This window comes from Tiliqua scincoides, chromosome 1 (genome assembly GCF_035046505.1).
Source record: "Tiliqua scincoides isolate rTilSci1 chromosome 1, rTilSci1.hap2, whole genome shotgun sequence".
In the NCBI taxonomy this organism is placed as follows: Eukaryota; Metazoa; Chordata; class Lepidosauria; order Squamata; family Scincidae; genus Tiliqua; species Tiliqua scincoides.
The window spans coordinates 283,740,164-283,767,862 of NC_089821.1; the positions used below are offsets into that span (position 1 = coordinate 283,740,164).

A 27,699-nucleotide genomic window follows, 5' to 3' on the forward strand; every position below is an offset into this window, starting at 1 on the left:
TCAAAAAGGTTCTGTCACATCTCCACCTCAGATGATTATGGAACATAGAAGGTTCTGGTAGTGTCAACTGGCAGGCAGGTTCAGAAGCTGATCCTTTAGATATCTTTGCCCCTATCATATCACAAACTTCTTTCAACTTCCAGGAAACTTTGAAAAGCAATTTGTAAATGACATGATGATCTGTCACTCAAAACTAATAAATGAAAGATTCTACTGGGCATGCGCCCAATCAGCTCTTTGGATCTGCAGGTGTTTTTATGTCTAGCAATAGAAAGAATTCAAATAAAAATTCAAACATTATTGGGAGGATTCCAAAAGAAATACAAGGGGTAAATTTGTCACTGACAAGACTCATAAGAGCCTTTCTGACAATGTCAGGTGTAGACCAAAACCTCAAAAGGAAATGAGCAAGTCTGTTCCAACTGAGCAAGATCAGATGTCCAGAATTAATAATGCCATTAGAGATCTGTGATTGAGCTACAGGTAAGATTGCATCATCATACTTCTATCATAAAGAGTCAGGACACAAAAGCAAGTGAGTGTCAACATTTATTTAAACAGAAAACTTCAAACCATTCCACCACTGAACCTTTCAAAAGGTAGATAATGACAAACTAGTTTTCAGCTAGAGTGTCAGTGTAGGCATAAGTTGTGTTCCACTATAACAAATCAACAACAATGCTAGCAGGAGACTGATATCTACAGAACTAGCACAAACTGCTCAAGGCACCTTGGCCCACTTGTCCTTCATCCTCTAGCCCAGGACAAGGTTTGTGTTTAAACTGCTTCTTTGGTTGCATAGCAGGGCTAGAGCATATATCGTGGTCTGTAACAGGCACAAGTTGGACTGCGTGAATTCTTTAAGGCACACGTATTGCCAGGAAGCACAGGTCACCTTGAGTGTGGCAATCCGAAGATTCCACGATATCCAAGGGAACCCCTACCTGTGCATTTTGCTTTTCAAAATTGAGCACTGAGAAATAAAAGATAGCAGTGTGCTGCAGGAGAGTGTCTCCATCAGGCTGGCAGTTCTTTCCTAGATATTACCCAGGTTTAATTGCTCTCTTTCTTTCCTATTGTACAATACAGGATTGTCCATACAGTACAGGATTGTCGCTGCAATTGCAACAGCATTCTCATTTTTTTTAAACAAAACAGCTCCAATACTTCTAGAAGATAGTAGGTATCAAGAACAATCAAATGGCACAATAATCTGCTGAACATTTGATATCTTACATTCAAGTTCTCCTTCCCCACCCGCCCCACCCATAATGAAAGGCACATCAGTATCTCATTCCAGGGGCTAAAGGAAAAGACTTGAATTCAATCCCAAGAATATATGTAGAGCGAAAATAGGTAAGGCAATTCCTTTACAATGCATTATTCAGAGCAGAGTGCTCTGGCACCCATCTCTAGTTAGAAAGTATCTTTCAGCCTGAGATAGTTCCATAAGAGACAAGTGCACAAGGAGAAGGTAGGTTTGTGTATGAGAATATGATTACCATTTAGGACTACCAATTTAAACATAAGGGTCATTAAGATACAAGTAACTGTTCTAGCAACTTGAAGTGATGATGTTCTTCAGTAAGGATCAGTGGAACTCCCACTCAATAAAGTCACATACCAAAAGGTGAAAGCCAGTTGGGAAATCATTTAACAAAAATACCAAAGTAAAAATGGGAAAAGTAAAAACCTTGTCTTCAAAGTTCCTTCACATACAATTCAATACTGATAGTGTAAGAAATGCTTTGAAGTGAGACATGGCTGCTTGGGTTCATTCTACTGAAGCCTATGCAGCTGTCCTCTAGTTTCATCAAGCACTGGACAAAAAACAAAAACACTGATTGGAAGGGGGGGGGCACAAACTAAGAAGCTTTCAACAGGTCACTCTGGAAACCAGACATGCAATCAGAGAAGCTCTGGTACTCAAACTAAGCAGAACAGATAGAACAAATAATTGGGTGTCTTTCAAATTCTACATACTCCTTGTCTAGCTTCAAAAACAGCTGTTGTGAATTAGAGACCCTTCTTGGTCAGATTTTAAATTCAGACAATTTTTTGTATCTGAACAGTGCTTGATGGGAAGTGCTAAGTAAGGGTGCCTGAGATCCTCTCTCAAGCATCCACTAAAGCTATGAACACCTGTACAGGCTGGAGAAATTATGGCTATAAGTGCATCTCTGGGAAGACATAGTTTCTCTGGGAGCTCTCATCCACATTCAGAGTAGTATCTTTAGGCATTCCCTCTGTCAAACAACTTCCCCAAAGACTGGGGTCCTGCCCCTTTAACTATAAGCATGAGAACGTGTCAATTTGACTGCAAATGTTGGTATTCAGTCAGTTTCAAAAAACATATTTTTCTCCAATCAAATACCTGAAGATTAAGGGCCTAATGTTCAGGGTCCAATGCTCATCGCAGGAAGCAGTGAAAGAATAAAAGATGTACTGCTATTAGAGCCACCTGACCTCAAGGGGAGGCTGACAATGTATACAGAGAGGGTTTACTGTCAACATGTCTGAGTAGGCCCCCGACTTGAACTTGGGGCTCTTCCTCTCCCTAAATCATCTCCTAGATTCATAGCTTAAGGGAGGTATGTCCTCCCATGCATACATGGATGCTGTTCTTAAGACCCTGACCTCCTTGTTCATGAAGGACCTGAAGTCAGGAAAGCTGCTCTCCACATTCAGTTAGTGTGCTGTGAAATTGGATGGATTCCAGTGGGCTCAAAAGACTAGAGGCTGAAGCGGCACGAGTCAGTTCCCAGGAGACACCAGGAATCAGAATCCAAGTCAGGTTTTGGATCCACTTCCATCTCTTCCTTGGTTGTTTGCGTGGCTTTGGAATGAACCTCCAGCTGTCCAGACAAATAAGAAAATCACTCCAAAGTTACAAGTGACATATTACAACATGAATTCAACAACTGGATATCCAGTTTAGCCAGTTATGTTGCATTCCCGTTTATTCAACACAGAAAAATGTACAAAGGATAAAATGGGGAGATGCAGGGGCTAACAGCCATCTGCTCAGACTACCAAGGAAGTATTACTGAAAACTCTGCTGCTTCCGAGATACCTTCTCATCTGGAATGTATTATATGGGACCAATCTCTATTATTGGCTAACAGGATTCATGTTAATAACTCTGGTTATGTGTTGAGGAAACAACAGAGAAGCAAGTGTGCTGTTACCATCATAACTGTATTATGATTATCCCCAGAGATATACATGCACAGGTAGAGGAAAAGGAAAAAATGGGAGTGATGGAAAAAGAGGGTCCAATCTGCTTCTAGTTCAACCTGATGTTGGTATATCAGACTCCCACTGACAAATAGAGTCCGACAGCCTATTTTATGGGTGGGGTGAAGGATCTCTACACAACAATTTCAGGCAGTAGAACTTCAACAAGCTCAAGATTATTTGAAGTCACTGAGAGCCCAATCCTGAGCTCCGCATGCCGGCTTACTACCGGTGCACATTGTTGCAAATGTGCCGTAAGGCATGTTTGCGAGCCCTAGCGCCAGGTGGGTGCCCAGTCGCACGGACCACCAAGCAGCAGAGAGAAAAGCGGGGGTGTGGGAGGAGGCATTCCAGGCAGGGGGGAGGCATGCCAGGGGAGGGGGTGGGGAAGGAGGTGGAGCTTTGCTTCACTGGATCCAAAGCCTTTGTGTCAGGCTCGCTGCCTGACACGGAGGCTTTGACCTCATCGTCGACCTTTTCTGGGGCTACTCCCTTTACCTGGGGGGAGGGGACGAAGGTCCCCTTCTGAGGTGCTGCCCGCGGCTGTCTTGGTTGCGCAGGATGTGGCAGCAGCTGCGCACCCAAGCAGTTCAGGATTGGGCTCTAAATCACTGCAGTACAAGTCTGGCTCTTGGCATCAACTTATATTCAGTGTTATTCTAATGATTAATTTCTCATCAAAATTCAGATCTCAGCACCAGTTTTCAAAGAACTACAAACATACCTAGAATTACTCTGGCATGTAAGCTGCCCTGACACATGTAGTTTCCCCTAAAGGAAATCTTACCTGCTGCGTTCCTTCTGTCCTTCTGGAGAGACTCTGGAGTTGGGCACTGAGACGGGTAGTTTCCTGCTGCAGCTTCTGCTGGTCAGCCAAGCACTTTGATATCAAACCATGCAAGTTTTCTACTTCAGCCTGCAGCAAATTGCACTTACATGCTGTTGGAACCCCAGACATCTTTTCCCCAGTACAGGGCTCTGCTGAATCCAAGTGGAGCTGTTACACAGAACAGGGATTCAGGAATAAGTTTGCATGCACTTGAGTACAATGTGCAAAACACTCAAAAGTCCTGGTAAGTATCCTTGGGTGGAAAATGAGAACAGAGCTACTGAAAAGGCAGTGATTTAACAAGAAAATACTGGCATCAAAATTCCTGACAGGTGCAGCAAAATATTAGTTTATACATAAATCAATGTCAATTCTTGGCTGTAACATTGGAACATATCTTGTGTGGGACATCCTTTTAATAGCTGTTCCTGCTGATTGGTTTTTGTTTTTTTAAATTTTATCAGCCCTGATCAGATCTCTTGAACTGAAGAATGAGCAAAATCCATCTTGCAATTGATGCTCCTTGGGATAGGGTGAAGTGAAATACAGGCCCATGGGACAGAACAGAGCTTAAAATAAACATCAATAGCACTGGCACCAGTGGTCTCTGCACCATACTAAATTAACTGGTTTGGGGGTTAATTTTTCACCAACTCTTAACCTAGTAAAAAGACTAGAACATAAGAATAGTCCCACTGGATCAGGCCATAGGCCCATCTAGTCCAGCTTCCTGTATCTCACAGCGGCCCACCAAATGCCCCAGGGAGCACACCAGATAACAAGAGACCTCATCCTGGTGCCCTCCCTTGCCTCTGGCCTTCTGACATAGCCCATTTCTAAAATCAGGAGGTTGCACTACTTCCTCCCTTGTGCTTCTTTTTCCTTGCACAATCTGTTTATAGGCCAATCTGAATTTCATTACCTTACTGGGCATTGCAAATTGGTTCCATTATGAGCTTTATTTATTATGCCTCTTGCCTCTCTTTCTAGATAAACATTCACCTTAAGCCAATCAATGGCACTTTATTTCTACTTTCAGTCTCAAATTGCTATGGAAGGGTTCTACAAGTTCACAGAGGTTCACATTACCCAGAACCCTGTCTTGGACTTGTTGTTAACGTCAACAAGAGTGGGTGAAGCCATGCGGAGTTCCTTCAGTTCTTTGTAGGGAAGAGTCTCCTTGTCAGATTCTGAAGAAGTTAGGCTCCCAAGAGAGGGGGTCTCAGGCATAGGAATGAACTCTGCATTCTCCAACTCCTAGTCACAGAGAAAATAGCACTTTCAGATTTTCTTTACACTTTTACCTTTTCTAATATTTTGTCTGCCAACATTTACACTGCACTGCTCTCCAAAACTTTGATTTGAACTGTTTGGATTTATGTATTTAATTTGGTTTAAAAGCAGGGTTTGGCAAACATTAATTTTTCATTTCCTCTTGTTTACACACCACACCCACATAACCTGTTGTTCTGTTTTAGAAGGGAGCAAAGCAAAATGTAACCTATGTATTTGACTAATTTGTGAACCCCTAAGATAGATACAGTGGTTTTGTATGATGCTTCCTAAGGCTTCAGTTCTTCATGAAAACTCCCTGAAATGGCTACTGCTTTAAGCAGTGTAACAGAACCTAATTGTTTTTTAGTATTATAAAGCAGTGGACAAAAACAATCTAAGTTGCATGAAGGATTGTCTAAGATACAAAAAAAGCATTCACTTCTTTCAAGTTTTTTTTATTTTTTATTTGATGTTAGAGTAGAAATGGCTTTCACTCTGATTACGCAGTCCTTCAAGCACTGGCCCTGGACTTCTAAGGACATAAGAAGAGTCCTGCTGGATCAGGCCAAGGGCCCATCTACTCCAGTTTCCTGTATCTCACACTGACCCAGCAGATGCCTTTGCGAGCACCTAAGACAACAAGATATCTATACCCTGCTGCCACTTGCTTGCATCTGGCATTCAGAGATGGGCTACTTCTAGAACTTGGAAGTTGCATGTAGTCACAATGGCTTGCACCCTGTGATGGGCTCTTCTTCCATAAATCTGTCCAATCTCCTTCTAAAGGCATATAAACTTCGTGCCATCACCATATTCTGTGGCAAGGAGTTTCACAGATTAATTACATGCTGGGTAAAGAAATATTTCCTTTTCTCAGTTTAAACTCTCTCACCAATTTTAGTGAATGTTCCCCCACCTTGGTGTTGTGCAAGAGGGAAAAAAACTTATCCCACACATTTTTTATGTGTCACGGGGCCCAGTTCTAACTAACTTTCCATCACTGATGCAGTCATGCCAATGGGGTGTGCACTGCATCCTGCTGTTGGGGGAGGCAGTCACGGAGGCCTCTTTGAGGTAAGGGAACATTTGTTTCCTTAATTTGGGGCTGCATTTGGCTGCATCAGAGCTGGAAAGTTGGGGAAGATTTGGTCCTGAATCACATCCCCTCTCAAGTGCCTTCTTTCTAGATAGGACAGCCTCACAGCTTTTCTAAACAGTTGTAACCTTTCCCTGTTAGGAGGGTGCCCATGCTAGGATTTCAATCAAATCATCCTTGTAATTGAGAGTTGTTTAATTTTTGGTGGTATGAACAAGTTAACTAAAAGCTCCATATGCAGAGCAATTCTACCCTAGAAAATTACTGAAAAGTTATTTTGAAAGAGAGACCTTTTCCCACAGTTATTTTAAGAACTGCATATACAGAGCACTCAAATTTGGACAGAAGTCTCTCGGCTACAATTTCAAGATAATTGTTTGAGGAAGGTTATTGGTTTTTGCTCTACCTTCTACCCAGGATGTCAGAATTTGGAAATGGTTACCTTGCGCAGCCAGCTAGGACAGGAACTGCTGGTAGCACTACTCTCCCCAACAGCTTCTGTTGCAGTAACCCGATCCCCCATTCCACGGTCTGCTTCCATGGTTCCCCGGAAACCTCGGCTGGGATCAGGGGTTTCAGATTCTCGCTCACTTTCTTCCTCTTCTCCTTCAGTTGTAGAGCTCTGAGCCACTGGCAGAAAAAGGTTTTGGAGTATTAAAAGATTACATATTTCCCATGCTTACTGAAAAGAGTTTCCATTATGTTCGGCCACCGAATACTGGTGGCAATGTACTGGGAATATAATTGCACTGTGAACTAAGGACCCAGAACTTTAAGAACACTACACAAGGTGGCATTTGACCGGACAGTATATCCACTTCAGTGGCTAAACTCTGCAATCTATTTCCCAGTGAGGCTATATCTATCATCAGTTTGTACTCTGAAATCCAATCTTCCACTCTCCAGCAAATACACACCTCTTCCTCAAAGCTATCTTCTACAAGGGGCATTGGAATGACAAGAGTATGAATACATGAAACAAAATTGCTGAATCTTTTTTCAACCCATCCACTGCATTCCCATTTCAACCCAGCTTCCCATCTCGCAACACAGAGATTCCACAGCTGTTCCCCAGAGATTTGTCCTATAAACTATCTATATGTAAAGGCGCCACCAGTAACCTGGCACTTATTAGAACTAAATTTTGCACAATCTAGCTTTTCCTCCCACTGAGATATCTCTCCCCAATTCTCTAATCATTGTAGTCAGTTTATTAGTCATAATGCTCCTATTGCCTTCATAACAATGACTAGTTTTTCAATGTAACAGCCATACACATCATTTCCCCTGTCCCCCTCTTTCAGGTCTGAACTTTCTCCTCTTATGTATGATCAGCCTGCATTTTTCAAATACAGTCTCATATTCCTGTGAAAAATCTTGCAATAGCAGAAACACAATGTCATAAGGGTTACAAGCATTAGCTCATTTACAGCCCAATCCAATCCCTGACAGGTCTGCCAGATGCAGCAGTGCCAAAATGGCAACTGCTTCATCCTGAGGCCCCATGGGAGCCACCAGAGGTCTCCTCAGGGGAAGGGGACATTCGGCCCCTTCCCCGGAGTAAGGGCTAAGGCCCCACAATGGGGTTACTTGAGTCTGTGCCAGCTGTTTTGCTGCACAGACTGGAGAACCTCCACGTCAGGATAGGGTCTGGTGGAGCAAGGCTCTGCTGGTCCACCTCCCTCCCAGGTCAGTCACTTCTCCTACCTTGCTCTTCCTCCACCCGGAACACCTCCCCCCACCCTGAAAATCTGCACTGCCACCTGATGCTCCTACAGCATCTCCGCTCGGCGCTGAGGCCCAGTGCCAGCAGCCCCTCCTCCTCAGGCGCTGCAGACGTGCTGTATGGCATGTTTGCAACACCCAGCACTGGAGCTCAGGTAGTATGTGATTGGCTCCTTAGCTCCTCAGCATTCCCATGTAGGATGCACAAATGTGGGTGGGGGAGGAGATTTCTTGGACCTTTTTTCCCCAACTTCACATTGTGTGTGAAGAGTTGCTATTTCCTAACCACTGAAAACTTCACAAAACTCCTTCAGATTTCTTGAAATTTAAGGAGAAACTCACCATATATTTTCAGGCTTTTTTCCATCATCTCAAACTCAACACAAAGACAACAGAATTTAACCCACTTCCTCCTAAACATTTTCTCTTAATGGGAAACATTAGTTGTCGGTCTGGTCAGCAAATTAAGTTCCTGGGCATTATCTCTGATCCATTTCTTTTCTTTCAACATATATTACTGCTTTAGGTAGGTTTGTCAGTTCTCACTCTGCATTTCTAAAATATATTCTCTCTTAGCTACTGATTCTGCCAAAACTCTTATTCAAGGTCAAACAATAAATGTTATACTGAATGCATCTTTGCATTTATAATTAAACTGTGGAGAGGCCCTGATCTGGATCAGGACTGCGGGACAGAGAAAAAATCCTCCCCATCCTCTTTCTTTCCTAATGTCATGGCTTCAGGAGAGGATGGTTGAGCTCTCCTCTAAACATCTGCAGGTCGTGAACGTCATCTCTATTCTCAATTCTTCGTTCCACTTCAGTCATATTATATCTGTGTGTTTCTCCAGTTACTATGGAGCAGTAGAGGAAGTAAGTTTCAACTACTTCTATAGCTCAAGTTTTTGATCCCACCACTTGGTTTTCTCCCTGTTCTCCTGTAGTCATCTTCTTACTAAATCTTCCAAGTCTCATTTGCTATTTCTCACCTGCTTGCTTTCTCCCTGGTAGTTCCTTATGTGAGGACCCCTCTCCTCCTTTAAATATTCAGCTAACCTTGTCCTTCTCCTGCTTTAAAAAAATTAAAATTCATCTCTTCACTCTTGAGTTCCCCTCTAATTTATTCAACTCTTTCCTTATTATTAGAATCAATACAATAATTAACCTTCCTGCTTCCTTTTAGTCTCCCCTAGAAAGTGAAAAGTTTTTCCCCTTCCACCAGGTCCCTCCATTTGTCTCATTGGGTTTTTATTTTAATTTTTTAGACTGCAAGCCAGTGTTTGGGGACTTTATTCATGCATAGCACCTACTACATTTTAGGCACTTTTATAAATGTATTACAGTTGGCTATATTGGGAAGATGTGCTTTTGGGCATGAAAGTGGGAATTCTCAATATACATGCAAACTACCAGAATCTACACATAAAGGGATCATATTTTGCAAAAGGTATAAGAGTGTGGCCTTGCAGACACCATGATTCATATCAAGTAAATCACAGTGACTATTCAGAATGTACAGAACATGGACAGTGTAATTTTATTACACATCTGATTAAGTAGAAGAAGACACTGGCAGGAGCTACTATAATAATAGTGTCTAATTTCCACAACTTTAATTGTATGTTATCTTAGATCTCCTGAAAAGATCATTAAGCCTCACAATCTGCTCAAGTCTCACCTCTTTCTTCCCACAAAAAAATGACTTTCATAAATAATGCTCAATGTATAATAGTAGTTTTGTAGTACCAAATCTGATATATTTTATCATTACATGAGGCTGGTAATGGGAAATACCCTCACAACACTGCAGTCTTCACAATTACTTTCGGAAGTATAAAATAATTATCAAAAACTAGCCACAATCTATCAGAAGGATAGATTAGAACAGTGGTTCTCAAACTTCCCAGAGTTTTACTCCCTGGGTAAGTATTTGCAGGTGAGAGAGTGAGGGCAGCAACATAATCCCCAGGATCACATCACTAATGGGGGTGGAAGGGGGGTGCTTTTACTTAAAGTTGGCTGCAGGACGTTGCAGGAGGTGCGGGGAGCCCCACACAACCGTCTGCAGTGCTCCCCAATGCTTAGAACATTGAAAAAGGGGGTAAAAATACTTCCTAGTTGTGAATGCAAAAAGGAAGTGCTTTGCACTTACTTTTTTCAACGTTCTAAGCATCGGTGAGCCCTGTGGAGGGCTGAGCGGGGCTCCCTTCACCTAATGCAACCACCGGCAGTAAAAAGCCATCTGTAGCCACCTGTAAGTAAAAGCACCCCACTTCTACCCCCATTAGCAATGAGATCCCAGGAACTGTGTTGCTGCCCTTCCGTCATCACTTAAGGGGACGGGGGACCCTTTCCATGAACTGGTGGATCACAACCCACCAGTCTGAGAACTACTGGATTAGAAGATCTACCAGATCCTTTTAGGATCTATCAGAGCAGAAACAGTACTGAAAGGGGTATATCAAGATTTGGTCTTGAAATTCTTTGTAATTAACATTTCCTGCTCAGTTGTTCATTATATGCCCTCATAACTGCACAGTAACTTCTTACTAACAATTTAATTACTTACCAGTCCCAATGGAAAGGCCACTGCTGCTAGAACGGAGAATGGTTTTAGAATTAATCACTTTCTCTGCAGAGGAAAAAAGGGAAATTTTCTCAGACTTTCAAAAAAGAGCAGGAAAATTGATACAGGCTGACATATTTCCCCAGAAAGATTATCACCAAATGAATTCCAACTAGACTTCATGAGTCAATTTAGATTTCATTAGAAAAGTAAAATACTGTTGATCAGGCTTTGGTCCCGCAACATTTTAATACTCACCAACAATTATGATGGTGTGCCAACCACGGCAAGATAAATCTGGGACATAATGAAGGGAACCAAATATGGGCCGAGGCCATGATGTACAAATATCAGAAGTATGTGCTCTCTCTGTCGGTGTCATTGCTAAGCGACCATTCCCACCATTACCCCAGGCAAAGATATGATTATCTGGGAAAGAGAAAAGGCTGGTCAGTCTGGTTAGACACACCACAGAACCTGCCATCATGCTGCATTTATTTCCAGTCAAAGGACTATGTTTTGAAAATCTAATAATCAAGTCCACAGGAACATTGTATACTACTGTATTCCAGTCATCAGTATGTTTTGTATACCTTTATTCATATATACCGTGTGCATGCATATGTGTGCACATGCACATGGGTTCTCCCAATTACAATCTTTCTGAAAGTTGCTCTCCTCTTATTTTACCCTTGTCCAAATCAACAAGAATCTGCCCTGAGCACCCTCCAAAACCAAGCTCACAGAAATTCACTGTCACCTTACCGGAGCCCACACTCACCATTAGTAGCAGCTATAGTAAACTCATCTCCACAGGAAACCCTGATGACCTGCTTTCCTCCAAGGGGTCCTCCTAGCAAATTAATACCTAGACGCTTCTTATAATCTCCAACACCCAGCTGTCCACACTTGTTAGAGCCAAAGGTAAGCAAACGGCCACGCTCTGAAAGAAGAAGCACTGAGTCACTGGGAATACCAGGCTGCTGCAGAACATCATTTACAGTTAGGCATGTCTACTCTGAAGTAAGCCTACTCAATTCAAAAAGACTTACTCCTAGGTAAGTGTGTTTAGAATTGCAGCCTTAATATTTATCAGTTAACTGGAATTGTTACATCAGTGGTAGTTGTTAGGCTTTGGACTGCCTTACTAGGTTGGAAAGGAAGGCGAATACATAGCATTAGAATCTTTTTATCATATCGCCTGGGAAGATAGGCCTGTCCTTGACTGAAAAATTCTGGTTCCATTATAGCTGACTGTCCAACAATTCACAATGTAAACAAAATTCCTGACCTTTAGGAAAAAGAAAACATACCAGTAGCAGAGATCATTATCCCCTCCCCTTTATATGTCCTACTACAAGGCATGTCAAAGTTAAAGTTCAGAGTTCTACTTCCAATACACAGTGTTAAAAACTAGACCCACTGTACTCATTGAAATAAACTGGATTGGTTTATATAGCTAATTTTTAAAAGGATAGATCATTTTAAGGTATGGTGGTAAATTAAGGAGCACCAGTTTCAATGAACTTGCCCTTAAGGCGGTCAGTGCACTTATTTGGAAATGGTTTTGTCATGGGGTGAATACAGCACAATTAGATCTCACCATCTATGGCAGCTGTGTGTGTCTTTCCTGGAGCAATGGTACGAATTTTGTAGAAGGAGAGTTTCTTGGCCAGGGTGAAGGAAGTGGTATATGGAATTTCTTGGTAAGCCTATGGAAAGAGAGCAGATAATCTGACAAATCTAATGCCAGGCTCTTATAAGCACTCACAAACTAGTTAAAAGTCAGCCATGCAGTTTTTAAGGAAATCACAGGACTGCACAAATCCTTTTCAATGCAGACAGTTTCTGCTTGGGTCAGGTTTTATTTTTCTTGTATGTATTCCTCACAAACATGCAATTATACCACAAACAAATGAAATGAACCTATTGTGCAAAGTGGCAAATTTCATAGTCCCTTTAAGGAACTGATGACATAGTCTGTACAACAGCCTCCTCACCATTTCCAGGAGAACTTCACTGCCCATGCAATCCCAGAACTGTCACTCACATCATGATTAATGATCCCTGAAGTGCACTGGTTCAGTCCTAGCTTGTTGAATTCATTCAGACCACAAGCCAACACTTTGCCAGCCTGTGTGAGCAGAAAGGTGCCATCACTGCCACACTGGACCGAAATAATATTGGATGTCTTCTGAATTTCCACCTATAAAGAGAAACATCAAACACTATGGGAACTGAATACCAGCTATTGAAGAAGAGGATTTTGTCTCTGCTTTTCCAAACCCTGAGCCAGTCTTGGAATACAGGGATCACTGAACTATGAAAAGTGATCAATCCACTCTACTTCAAAAGAAGAGAATAATGATACCACATTGTAAGGAACAGGTGTTAGAATTATATTCTTTTGGTAGTTGATCCCTATTAGTTATTTTAATTCTAAAAGGATTTGTAGTCTTAATACATTGTGGCAATAATGACTATGACTTTACAAAAATGTCTTGAGATGACAATGTGAATTTGTTAACGGTTTTCTGATTCCCTTCAGGCAAAAGTGCTCTAGAAGAAAGAAACAAATGTGGCTCTTGCCCATCATGCAAGGCATCAGGCAACCAGTTTACCTTCTGTGGGATGGAGTGATCCTCTTCTGAATCCAAACCTAGGCGGCCTGTATTTGAAGAGATATCATTATCATTATCTTCAGAATATACCACTTATATACTGCTTTTCAACAAAAAAAGTTCACAAAGCAGGTCACAGAGAAAAATAAAATAAACAAAATGGTCCCCTGTCCTGAAAGGGCTCATAATCTAAAAAGTTACAGCAAACATACAAGCAGCCAGCCATAGAAAAGATACTGTGCTGGGGTAAAAAGGGACAATTGCTCTTCCCCTACAAAATATTTGATAAGTGCCTCTTTCCCCAGTTAGCAATAATGAGAAATGACCATATCTTATTCCTGGTGCTGAAGTGAAAAGATTATGAATTTCTACTGCAAGCAGCATACCATGTTCTGAGGAAACAGAACTGATTCCATTCCTCAAGGTGGAAGATAAAACATGTTAGGTCCGAAGAAACAATTCTAATGCTCATCTTTTCAGAATTAGATGTCAGACTGAACTGAGATTTCTATTACAACAGAAGTTTTGTAGACTTGTATCACCAGTACTTACTAAAATAATGTTTCTCAAATGTTGGATCTATTGAATGACACTGTAGTTACCTTCTTTGTAATGAGAAACTGATGTGTATTGTTTTCTTTTGAGGACTCTATTGTGTGTACTTTGCTTCAGTCCCTTGAGATTAGAGGATACAGAGAAAGGAAACCACATACCATATTCTCCACAGCCCCAGGTATAGACCTCTCGATTTCGAGTTAATACTGCCACATGGTTATCTCCACAGGAAACTTGCTCCACAGGGATGTTGAGGAAGAAGTTCAGCTGCTGGGGTTCCAGCACTTCAGAGCCAAAAGCTTTGTCAATGCCTATACAGCCATAGTAGTCTGAACCAAAGGCAAAGACCTGACCCTCATCTGAATTAGAAAGAATAATGAGTCTGTTTATTTACTGGATGGACCTGCTTAAAATACTGCCTGCTACTAATGTTCATCTTCATTTTTAGTGCAGGAAGTAGAATGCAACCTAAATACTGTGATCAAGGTGGGCCAACTGTATGCTAAAACTTATGCGCCTCACACCTCTATTGCATATACACATAGAAGTCACTATTCAAGATCTTCAACAACTGCATAGTTATTTGGAAACAGCCCTACCATTAATTTTAGAATTGTACTACAGTTGTTGCAAGCTTATCTTCCCCTATTTCATTTTATCAATAACAGTTTCACGCTCTCTTGCCAGCAAAAGTAATTTGGTGGGCCACTGTGAGATACAGGAAGCTGGACTAGATGGGCCTATGGCCTGATCCTTATGTTGGCCTATGGGGCTGTTCTTATGTTCTCTTCTAGTCAATATTTCATCGTTACTACAGCAAATAGATTTCCTTATACTTTTAACCTCTCACTCACCTGTGATGCAGACAGTAAAGTCATCTCCGCAAGACACCTGGCGAATTGCCTTGCCCTGCAGTTTTTCCACATGTTTAGGCTGTCGATAAGAAGCTTTGTCTCCATGTCCCAGTTGGCCATGCAACTTGGTGCCCCCCTGCATGTTCTGTAAAACACAAGGACATGGTGAAAAACACATTTTTGAAACTCAAAGGAGTGTTGCTAGTAACTTAACAGTGTTGCTACTGAACTTAAGTAGGAGACTACAGTTCATACTTTGATCAGGGTTCTAGAGACTCCCAAATACGTACATATACACACGTACATCCATATACACACTGTACTTCCACACACTCACAGCAGCAGGATCCATTTTTTAGTAGCATCCTCTCACAACTTGTGCTGTCCTTAGGTAGGGCGTTTTTTTCAGGAGGAAAGGGGGCTGCCGTGTGGAAGAAGGAAACTGAAAATCCCTCAGGTACACATGAGGGTGCTTTGGATCTTGGCCTTAAGCACTGAAAGGCTGCACCCTCAGAATGGGTATAACATCTGTTAATGCTTCTTGCAGGCCAACAGGCTGCAAAAGTGGTGGAGAGAGGCAGGGTGCTTAGTCACATCAAATCTCTACTTATCAACCTGGGCTGTGCAATAGTGGTATGATGCCCAATTTCAAAATAAAAATAAAAATGAGAGAAAAAAATAAGAGGGAGATAAGGAAAATCCATCCTTGACATTGACTATATTGGAAAATACTGAGAATAATATCCAGTTTGTACTGCCTTTATCCATATAATCTCTTAACAGCTCTCTCCATGTACTCAAAAAAACCACCTGATCTATCTCCTGATTTTATCTGATCAATAAAAGTAATTTAAAAATAATGACTCATTCCACTACTTCCTACCAAGCTTCTCAGGTTCTTGCCATGCCCATCACTTACCACCCAAGTGTAGAGCTCCTTCTCCACTGTTACCACTGCAAAGTGAGTGTTTCCTGCACAGACCTGTCGCGCACTGCAGCCACTTTTAATAACATCCAACTTCTGAGGGGTGGACTTCCCACCCCCCCACACATATACTTCACTCGTGCGTGAAGTCACTACTGCAATGGGAGCCTCATTCACTGTGCTTGATCTATAAAACACAAAGGTCAGTATGGCAGCATTAACCATCATAAATGTTTAGCACAAATCACTCTTCCAAACTCTGGAAAGGAATGCTGGGAAAGAATTAAACATACTGGGAAAGAATTAAATTTCCAAGTTTTAGGCAAAAGTGCTTCATGTAAGGCTTGATGGGCTTCTTTTAAAAAAAAAAAAAATGAACCACTATTCAGAGGTTGAACAGAAAGCCTGGGCAAATGTTGCAGAAAATGTCTCCAACTTACAATCAAACAACAATCAGAATCCAGTTTGGTGACACATGCAAAGTTTTTCAGTTTCCACAAACACAGCCAGCCCCTCAGCATCTGCGAGGGTTCCGTTCCCAGAACCCCTGCAGATGCCAAAACCCACTGATAAACTGAATCCACAGATTTGGGCCCTCACCTGACATTTCCAGAGGTGAGGCCCAGAGAGACCATGTGTGGCCTCCCCAGACCTCAGAAAGCCTCTAAGATGTGACCAGAATGTATTTCCGGTCGTGTCCAGGAAGTCAGGTGGCACCTTTCACTGAGGATTTAGAACACGCAGTGAGTTAAATCTGTGGGTTCGAAACCTGTGAATAAAAAGGACTCATCTGTAGCGACATGGGAGACTATTCCTTCTCATTCATGAAATGAAGATTTCAACAATCTTATCTAGAACATTTTAGATACAGGCAAATGTTACAATTTGTCATTATTAAGTTCAATCTTCCAGCAAGTGACCTTCTCCTCAAAGGAAACAGAAGTATCCAGCAATACAGCACTATGCGTCTCTGAGACAAGTATGAAATGAAGGCAAAGTGTTGATAATGGCATCTTTCATCTAAGACTACACAGTTCTGAAATTCATATGCAAATCAGGCAAGATACTATTTTTGTATATAGTACAGACAGGATATAGGTAAAACCGACAACAAGAAGTGGAAGCTGAACCCATATCAATAGGTTTCCATATCAATGTGTAATTCTAACATGAATGACATGTACACTGGAAATATCCTAAGCATAAAAATAGCTTCACTAGTACACTCGAATAAGTAAACATTGAAGAAGTCTGGGAAGCTGCTCTGTTCAAATCCACTCTGGAAGACAGACAAACCCACACATACTTCATTACCTTGGTCGTTTGTTTGGGCCATTAAGCAGTGCAACTTTCTCCTCCATCTCCCTGCCAGAACAAAGAATAAGCAATAAGAAGAACAGCAACAGACTGTTACTTGCTAAGAGGCCAAAGTGCTTTAAATACTTCAAATGTAATGCAGAAGAAACATTACCACCAAACTGAAGTGCACCACTGTTAGTGGGGAAATATGACTGAAGTGCTCATATTCTGCATCAGAAAACAAGAACTTCAGCACTAAGAAAGACCTCATCTAGTACTTATAAATAAACTATACATATAAATGACATGTAGATGAACCTATTTTGTATAAGCAAACAGCATCTCTTTACAGGGAAGTGCACTGGATCAGTATCCGACACAAATACATTTTAATATACTTGTGTCCGATACTGATTCAGTGCACTTCCCTGTAAAGAGATGCTGACTAGTAAGGGTTAGAACAAGCACATAGCCTGAGAAAGTTCACTGGAAGCGATAAGAGCAGAGTGGCAGAGCTATAGGAGAGAAAGTGCTTTAAAAGTGGAGCTTCAAGAAGGGGAGGTCAAGATAGTAAAAGCCTATGAAGCATATAAAGTTTACTTTCACAGTTTTAAAAAAAATCTTTGGGATTGCAAGACCGTCAAAGTGTCAATGAGAATACAATGGAAGACTGCTGAAGGAAGCAACTGCAGCTGTTTCAGTTTTCAATTTTTGTTGATAAGATATACCTCAGGGGTTCTCAGACTACTTACCCTGGCAACCCACTGCATCATCAAGGGTGGATCTGGGGCCCAGTGAAGCCAGGAGGCTGCAATCTAAAATGGCATGCAATCTGGAAGTTGCTTCTGGGTTACAACCGGTTTCGGTAGCTGTGGCACACTGCAGTTCTCAAACTGTGTGTGGCAACCCACCGGTGGGTTGGGACCCAATTTTTAGACTAGGAAGTGGTGGCCAAGGCCACTTAAGTGGGTCATGTGCTGGCGCAACCCAGAAGCAACTGCTGGGTTGCGCACCATTTGGGGTTACAGCTTCCTGGTTGCAGGGCCTGTGACCCACCGAAGATCCACAGTTTGAGTTACGACCACAGTTTGAGAAATACTTTTCTACCTTGTATTAGGGGTTGCCATTATACAGAATTTCTCAAACAAAGCTAATGGTAAAACAGGTACTTGATAGGTAACTTGTCAAAAGGAACTAAACTTGTTGGTCACCAAGAGATGTTGAATCTATGCAATTATATATGATTGGAATTGCTTTACTATCTTTTAGTAAAATAATGTTTTTGATAAACATCCCTAAAAACATTATGTACTTCTTTTTTACTGTAGAATCTAGTTTTTAATATTTGTGCTCACTGTTGCTTAGAATTTTCAGGTAGTTTTCATCACTATTCTTCTTTGCAAAAGAAATATTCAAAGAAAAACACAGAAATAAAATGTTTTGCATACAACTTCTTTGCAAAAGATGCTGGAAAGATATCAGCACCTAATCCATTTTCTCTTTATTCCATCAGAAGAACTGTGTCAAAAATGATTTCATAACTAATCAACCAACTGAACTGACATGAGTTTGGGACTTGAGGTAGTCACCTGAATTCATATGTGAAGCTACAGGACAAAAAGTAACATTACAATCAGCCTCTATATTAATTGATAAAACCACAAATATTTTAGAAGGTGGAATTGTTAACGTGGATAAGTATCTCTTCTACAGACCACACAGCAAACAAAGCATTATCAGCGATGTGGTCACTGCCTGGTCACTGCCCAAAAACCATCTGTACGAGTCTTTATTTTAGACAGCTATCATCTCAAAGGAGAAAGCATTTCAACCAACTTATGTAGAGTCAACTCGTGAGTTAGTGAAGTTCAACAGAAACAGAATTAAATGAGTGATGCTGTATTCACTAGCTCCAGGAAGTGGAAGCCTAAAACCAGTCAGTCAAAAATGGAGAACCTTAAATACACAAGCACCATCTCAAAGTCCTGCGCCCTGTACTGCTTCCTAACTTTCCAGGCTGTTGCTTGACATTTTGAGTAGAGAAAACTGCATGAATATCACTTTATCTTGAGAAGTTGAATCTTTCATGGTGTACATGAGCAGTCTTGATTATGGAAAACTTGTAAAGTTGATGAGCAGTCTAAATTACGGAAAACTGAATTTGGGTAGCACCAGTATTACTAAGGCTGTGAAAGATTTTGTTGTCCCTCCTAACTCATGGGACCTAATCATATCCAAGGCATTTATGACTATTTACCTCCTGCGCTTGCTGAGAAGGGGACTCTCAAGCAGCTCATCAGCAGTAGGCCTCTTCTCAGGATCCTGAAAGAGGTGAGTGACAGGTCACTCCCTAATGAAATCTTAGGGCAGAATAACTAACCACAGTTTTGTGATAGTTTCCCATTTTCCCAAGATTTAAAGAATCAAAGGGTTATAAATTTAGGAAGAAGCTCAGAATTAGACAAGATATTTAAACTGTGGATACTACATACTTAAAATAAAGGCATTTTAACAGCTTTCTAGATGTTGGAGTTCTTGGGGCAGCCCAGACCATTAAATCAAGATATGCAGAACCCAAAGACAAAGAATGTTGAGGAACATGGAACATTCCCAATTTTGAAACTTAAAAAAGAAGAAAAGTGGGAGATAGGCCTTTTTTATAAATCTCCCACTTTGCCCTGAAGCTATGCAATTGAAGCAACAAACCTGAAAGAAAATCATCTTGCACCAACCTGGTCAAGGCAGGAGTGCACCACCTGGATGAGATCTAAGGAATAAACACTGGAATCAACCTCCATGGCCCTGTTTCCTTGCACAATCTTCACACAGAGGTTCAAGGGATTCTAGGAAGAAAACAGTGAAATAATCTGATTGGCACTGCAAAACCTGTTCAAGAAGAAAAGGGCATGTGGATCTCTAAAAATTATCTCTCTCATTTTGGTTCAAATATTACTTGCCATTCTAGATAGGCCCAAGGTATTAACAAGGGACTACAGAACCAAACCAAAAGCACTATCACACCTAAAGAGGAGATATTTACTCAACCCAGAACACACGTTTTCAAAAACTGGGTCAGTCTTACTCTTTTCACAAAGTGTTAAGAAAAATATAAGACAAAAAAAAAGCCATGCAGTGTTAATGGCTGGCATATTTGTCCCAGCATTGTGACTTACCGTAGCATCAAAAGTTCTCTTTAGTGTGAGGAGCTCAAAGATAACACAGCCAACTGCCCAGATATCAGATTTGAAGTTATATTTTACTCCCTGGCACAGCTCAGGAGACATGTAATATGGAGTTCCTACCAACTACACAAACAAAGCAAAGACATTAGAAATAGTCTACCCAGCTCCTTGATAATGAGACATTGTTTAAAGTTTCCCCCGCAAATCTCATTTTCTAAAAAACTCATACCCAGCACTCAAAACACGGCCCTGACTTTGATTCAGTACATACTCTGAAAAATAACTACTAGAAACTAACATCAACTGCCCTGTTCACAATCTTGAAATTGAAGGCAAACTGCATTTAAGGCCAGAGTATTTGTGCCTTTCCTCCAGCAAATGAAGAGCCACCGCTGAACTACAAAACAAAAATAAATGATAAAAAATTAAACAAAAGGAAAGAGTAAAGGCATACAGCAGCAAAGAGGGCAAAAACAATTAAGTTAAATGAGCGAGATAAATAGAACAAACAGCCCTCTCCACTGTTGCTTACCAGCAATTGGTGCTCAAATGCATGCTGCCTCTGATTCTGAAAGTAGCACATGTCCATCATGACCAGTAGCCACTTATAGGCCTGTTCTTCATGAGCTTGTCTAGTCTTCTTTTAAGGTATTCTAAGCTAGTAGCAGCATCTTATGATAATGAATTCTACAAATGTACTTATATGCTATGAAGTACCTCCCTTTGTTTTCAAGTCAACAGCTTAAAAAATCATGTTTTTTTGGAGAAGCAAAACATGATCTAGGTGTATTAATTAAACAATGGATCTGGTCCAATATGTTTTGTTTCTTTGACACTGGGAAGATAGTTCAGAAGGGTAGCAAGAAGCAAACAGTGCAACTGGTAGGCATCAATGATCCCAGGCTCTTGATAATGTACAGAAAATCCCAAACAGTGGAGGGGAAAAACAATTATCTCAAAAGAATAAGACACTTAACAGTTTCAGCCATGGAATACTCTGAATTCAGTTTCTTTGCCAAACCATAATCACCCAGTTTTATAAGGTTTGCTTTGGTGAGGAAGATATTCAGTGTCTTTATATCTCTAGAGGAAAAAGAAAAGAAAGAGTAAAGCTTGATGCAGTTCTTCCATTCATCAACTTTAGGACTTACTATGCTGCCATTTATTAGTTTTACTCTGAACATCTGATTGATTCCTCCCTGTGCCTCATATCTCAGATTATCACTACAGTAACTAGCAATTAAACTGTATTGCATCACATGCACATTCACAAAAAAGCCTTAAAACACCTCATGCTTCAGTTTCAATTTTATATCAAGAACATTATCTTGATTGACGTAAATACTATTTTTTCAGTTTCAGTTGACTGTTTCTGCTTCTGCCTACTTAGAAAAGTGCATTGTCATAAGGAGAGAAAAGACTATCAAAAGGGTTTTACCTTCACTAAAACCCTTTTACTACCTTTACTAAAATAATCAAACAACTCTAGCTTCATTATCATATCTACCTGTGAAGGATTCCTTCTCTGTGGATACAGCTCACTGCTGATGCAATCTGAAATAGGTACCACACCACCATCTGCAGAGAGAGTCACAAATAAACAAAGGATTTGTCTTTTCCAGGAAAAGAAACAGAATGCAAAGAGTAGCACGAAATAGCTGAAGCCTCTCCTAGAATGTATTTAATCTGTTTGTCAAGTATTGATAGCTTAACATTTAGATATCTGTAACGCACTTTGTGGGGATACCCTCAGAGAAAAAGCTAGTTACCCTCTTAACTAGCACATGCAAGGTCATCTGCTAACTTTACGACAATAAAAATGAAATGGATATTCAGATCACTAAGCACATGAAACAGGACTCTGTTTTACTACTTCTCAAATTCAAATTACCTCTTCCTCAAACAATTTGTCTTTCTGCCGCAGGATCTTATCATAGAGGTTTCCCCCTGCAATTCAGAGAGAGAAATGCTTAGTTATGAATGCTCTGCCAGTATTTATTAAAACTCCATCCAAGAATTTACTGTATTTCTAAAATGTCTTCTAGGGAAAAAGCCACCTCTTCTTCCATATCTTTCCTGTTGCTCATTGTAATCCATCCTGAACCCATGATGAAAACAAAAGAGGAGTTCAATAAAATATCTGTCAATATCAGCAAGGTCTTCTCCTAGAAAGCAACAGTTGCTCTTGCAGATTTGTATTCATACATGTTTCTCTAACGAAGATAGACCAGGGATAACTTGATGTCACCCAATGGTCTTCTAAATCTTGCTCTTCTAAATTTAAGGAGAGTTTATCTGAGAATATTTGTGAGTAAATATAATATTTATTTGTTAGAAAGTCAGTATAAATTATTTTGAAGCAAGTTAAAAAAAATATAACCTGAAAGCAAACACTCATGAATCAATGAGAAAAAACAGAGAAAACTTCAAGAAAAGCTGCTATGCCAATATGTCACCTATTTACCATTTGAGTTACTCCTTTTGAGTCAGGTGGTTTTGCTATCACTAAACACAGAAGTAAGGCATAAAGGTGCAACATGATCCTGACAATCCAGGCAAAGCAATGCCTGAAAAATTAATATTGCATCTTAGGCAAAGAAAGGCTGCTTATTTTCTATGCACCATATGTGCTCTTTATTTACGCTGCATCTGCTGCCCATTTTTCACCTCATCTTTCTTGTAACTATTTCTGTTTGGCAAGTTTCTTCTTCCCAAGTATGTTTTTGATTATATATCTGTGAAACATAAATGGCAGTCTTCCAAGATGAATCTGGTTTGTGTTTCTAGATCTGACACTACAGCCATGCATCTATAAACAAGACACAGCTTCTCTGCATTTCATCTTTCACTGTAGAACCCAAGATGGAAGAGGCACTTGCTGTTTACAAGATAAACTACTCACCATTACAGTACTCCAGTTCAATCAGCAGTGTAGTGTTATCCATGAAATGATTGTAATAGGCAATGATGTTGTCATGCTGCAACAGAGCAAGGATAACAATCTCATTCAAAGCATCACGACGTTCTTTTTCTGACAGTCTGGTCAGATCGACTTCCTTCCACACGACAAGTGAGTCATCCTGGAATACAAGAAACCTAATTAGTGAAATGTGCAGTTGTTAATTTAGCCCCTTAAGGTTAGTTCTTTTTTCTTTTTTAAGGAAAAATAAACATTCTTTGCTTCACTTTCCAAATACAAGGCCAACAATTCTCAATGGAATTCTTATGGAGTTTCCCTACTTCTGATGCCAAAAATCACTATCTGCAGCTGACACACTCTTCCTTTAGAATCAAATGTCATAAGTTTTTTCAGGAAAGGAACTGTGTTTTTCTTTCACATACAGCTCCACCCAAATACAGCCTATATTCCATAATGGAAATCTAAGCTCACAGCAGATACAAGTACTCCAGCCAAAATTTTATATAGAAAAGGAACAAAGAACTAAAGGAAACTTTAATATTAAAAAGTCATCCTTGCAGTAAGACTCCAGATAATTCTGCTGATTTATCCAGCCAGTCCATTAGGTGGGTTGAGTCCTTGGGGTGATGACAGAATATGCAAATTTATCAGCTCAGCAAGACATTCAATCTCAGAATATATACACTATACATGTCTGTTCACTTTGAACTAACTGCCCCCACTAACCTTTTCTGAGGAAATCAAAGAATGGGATTGGGATAAGGCTGGGCAGGCCTAAGACCTTCTGGCACCTGAGGCAGTGAGCCAAATGCTACCCACCGCCCTTACCTAGTGATGTGCTGACCATTGAGGTTCCTTGACTTGGTAAAGGAAGCAGGAGATGAAGCAGACATGTGGAGTGGAAGGGTGGGATAGCAACACTGTAGCTCACCCCTGATCCTCTGCATTTCCTTTTCCTAGCAGGGAATGGGAAGAAGAGCAATGGAGGGCAGTGGGCAGGGGCTCCCTAAGGTGACTGCCTCAGTTGGCCTCACAGATGGTCTGACCCAGAGGCAAGTCCAGGTGACACTTCTGTTTCTCATAGGAATGTCATGGCATGCAGATGCATCAATGACCCTGTTTAAGATGTTTTTCATTTACATTTAGCTTGAACTGCTTTATAAGTCTGTAAGTAGTCTTTGTTATCCGCCTCTGTACTATAAATGATATACAGCATCTGAAAAACCTTGCAGTAATATGAGATGACTCTACAGCTGCCCAATTCCTCTTCCATCCTGTCATTCCTTTTCTGCCTATGCAGGAAACTGTTGGGAAAGGAAGCAAGATTCCTACATTCCTGTGAAACATTTCATTTTCATACACTCAAAGCGTTCTAAATGTCAAACTAGTTCAGAGTAACTGAGCAGAACTTCCTGAGCTCTCTCCCGATGCTGCATTTAACATCATCATCCACCACAATTTATCAGAAAGACAGATTTCTTCTGCAGGAAGCAGCAGCTGCTTGCTTCCACTGCATACTTTCCAAAGTCAGGAATGGCTTTGTCACTACTGGCTTCCAATGCATTTGAGAACAATCTCTGGAAAAGTTTGTGCTTAGTACTAGAAATCCTTTACTTCAGTGTTTCTCAAGGTTTGTCCTCCGCCATACCACTTCACATAGTCCATCTATTTGAAGTACCATCAGAAGTAACTGGTGATATCACTACCAGTTACTTCTGCGTTGGGAGGCTAGATGCAACGTGACAAACACCAGTAAGAGGCTCAGGGTGGACGCAAGGGCTTTTTCAAGCATGGAAAAGCATGCTTTGGAGGTCTGCCACCAAGCTGAGCCTCCTACTGCTGTTTGTTACGCTACGTTCCTGGTCTTGCTTCTGGGCGGCAAGGGTTCAGCAAGTAACACCAGACACCATCTCAAATACCACTGGTGGTACAGGTTGAGCCTTATTATTTGCATGGGTTCTGTTCCAAGAACTCATGTGGATGGCAAAAAACGCACCGGAGTTTAAAAACTCTAAGGTGTCCTTAAGAAGACAATCCATCAATCAGTCCTCCTCCAAGTGCTTACAAAGAGCTGAGATCTTACACTCAGCCCCTCCCTTCACCAATGCAAAGCGATCATCTTTCTTTCACCTGCTCAGGGGGAAGGAAGAGAGAGAGAGAGAGAGAGAGAGAGAGAGAGAGAGAGAGAGAGAGATTGATGGATTGTCAGCCAGCTGCCCTCTCACTCTCATTAAGGAGGCTATTATTAAAGAACTGTTCAGTTTTTCAAACTGAGTTTAAAGGGATGCATTTTCCCCTTTTCCGGGGATCAGCACATCCCTTCTCATTGGAAGTGGCCATTCCTGTTGAGTCAAACCCATGTATAACAAGGCTGGACCTGCACCTGTAGCACTGGGTAAGAAGCACTGCTTTTACTTGTTCACTGTGGAACTGGGGACCACCTTTCCCCCCTGGCTGTTCTCTTACATCTTTAGAACCTGATGCACAATTTCAAAAGGGGCAGCTTGCATCACCTCCACCCATCCCGAGAGCGTGTCTGGTTACCCCGTCAACGTTCCTGCCCATCTCAGGCCACCACACACCATGGGTGACAGCCTGTTAGGATGGCGAGGAAGGGAGGAAACAGATGGAGACTGCAATTCTATCCACACTTTCTTGGGAGAAAGCCCCATTGACAACAGTGGGACTTCTTCTGAGTAGACACGTGCAGGAGTGGGCTAAAAGACCGCAATCCAATACACACTTACCTGGGAGCAGGCCCACTGACTACAATGGGGCCTGTTTCTGAGGAGACATGTGAGGATGGGGCTGACAGTGCCCACACATGCCTGGGAGCAGGCCCACTGACTACCACTGGGCTGGCTTCTGAGCAGACGCATGTGAATAGGGCTGTCAGTGCCACACGTGCCTGGGAGCGGGCCCACTGACTACCACTGGGCTGGCTTCTGAGCAGACGCGCGTGGATGGGGCTGTCAGTGCCCACACATGCCTGGGAGCGGGCCCACTGACTACCACTGGGCTGGCTTCTGAGCAGATGCGCGTGGATGGGGCTGCCAGTGCCACACGTGCCTGGAGCAGGCCTGCAGACTACCATTGAGCTGGCTTCTGAGCAGACACGCATGGATGGGGCTGCCAGTGCCACACGTGCCTGGAGCAGGCCCGCTGACTACCACTGGGCTTGCTTCTGAGCAGACGCGTGTGAATGAGGCTGTCAGTGCCACACGTGCCTGGGAGCGGGCCCACTGACTACTACTGGGCTGGCTTCTGAGCAGACGCGCGTGGATGGGGCTGCCAGTGCCACACGTGCCTGGAGCAGGCCTGCAGACTACCATTGAGCTGGCTTCTGAGCAGACACGCATGGATGGGGCTGCCAGTGCCACACGTGCCTGGGAGCGGGCCCACTGACTACTACTGGGCTGGCTTCTGAGCAGACGCGTGTGGATGGGGCTGCCAGTGCCTCACGTGCCTGGAGCAGGCCCGCTGACTACCACGGGGCCTGTTTCTGAGCAGACGCGCCGGGCTCACCTCGGTGCGGCGGTAGAGCGTGGCCTCCCCGAAGGCGCCGCGGCCCAGGATGCGGATGGGGGCGTAGTGCAGCTCCTCCTGCTCGCCGCCCAGGGCCGGGCCGGGCGGGGGGGCGCCCCTGCCGGACGAGTCGCTGCCGAAGTCGGAGTTGATGGAGTCGCAGTGCCGCTCGTACTGGCCCAGAGACATGGCTGCGCCGCGCCCGCCTGGTCCCGAGCGAGCTGGGCGGCCCCGAGGGGCGACGCCGGGCTGCTTCCCGCTGACGACGACGACACCGCGCGGGCCCAGTGCGCGTGCGCAGACCCCCCACGCGGCCTCAGCCTAGCAGGCGCAGGATCCCCTCTGACGCCCCTTCACCGGCCTCCCCGACGCCCCGCAGCCCCCGAGAACTCCATGGCGGCCACTTCCGGCACCACCCGGAAGCACTTAGGTCTGCGGGCACCCGCGGGGGGAACCGGGAGGAACGAGGCAGGCCGGTGCACAGGGAGGCGGAGCTTTGAGGGGCTTGCTAGGGCCGCAGTAAGCCCTCTTACTCAGGCGGCAACAGCTCCAGCTCCTCCCCTCCCCACGCTGGCAGAGTCAGGACAAAATGTTTCTTTACCCAGTGTAGTTAGCCTGTGGAACCCCTTGCCACGGAATGTGGACCTCCTGTCTGTGGAACCCCTTGCCACAGGATGTGGCGATGGCATCTGGCTTGGATGCCTTTAAAGGGGGATTGGACAGATTTCTGGAGGAAAAGTCCATTACAAGTCACAAGCTGTGATGGGTATGTGCAACCTGATTTTCAAAGTGGGTGACCTCAGAATGCCAGATGCAAGGGATGGCACCAGGATTCAGGTCTCTGGTTGTCTTGTGTGCTCTCGGAGGCAGATGGTGGGTCACTGTGAGATACAGGGAGCTGGACTAGATGGGCCTTTGTCGGAACCAGTTGGGCTCTTCTTGTGCTCTTATGTTAAAGCTACCATCCTCTGGGCGTTTACCTGGTAGTCAGCCCCAATGAATTCTAGGGGCCTTTCTTTAAGTAAGCATGCAGAGGATGGCACTGAAGTGCTGTAAAAGCCATTGGTTTTGTTTGTTCTCCTGGGGGCTGA

General features: G+C 42.6%; 1 protein-coding gene across 2 annotated transcripts; it reads right to left on the bottom strand.

The window, feature by feature from the left end:
- Window positions 1–536: 536 nt before the first annotated feature.
- NEK9 (NIMA related kinase 9) lies at window positions 537–26,976 on the bottom strand. Of its 2 annotated transcripts, XM_066627355.1 has the most exons (22): window positions 26,609–26,976; window positions 23,066–23,243; window positions 22,055–22,110; window positions 21,671–21,741; window positions 21,141–21,246; window positions 20,155–20,286; window positions 19,714–19,824; window positions 19,239–19,303; window positions 16,997–17,047; window positions 15,677–15,869; window positions 14,758–14,902; window positions 14,062–14,262; window positions 13,349–13,395; window positions 12,778–12,933; window positions 12,331–12,439; window positions 11,509–11,670; window positions 10,986–11,156; window positions 10,731–10,793; window positions 6,880–7,067; window positions 5,156–5,323; window positions 4,025–4,234; window positions 537–2,855 (listed from the first exon to the last, which is right to left on the bottom strand). In XM_066627355.1, the coding sequence occupies exons 1-22, from the start codon at window positions 26,795–26,797 to the stop codon at window positions 2,733–2,735; spliced, it is 2,895 nt and encodes a 964-aa protein (XP_066483452.1). In that variant the 5' UTR covers window positions 26,798–26,976; the 3' UTR covers window positions 537–2,732. The 2 variants fall into 2 exon arrangements, with proteins under 2 accessions (XP_066483452.1, XP_066483461.1); XM_066627364.1 differs by lacking the exon at window positions 5,156–5,323.
- Between the last annotated feature and the right edge of the window lie 723 nt (window positions 26,977–27,699).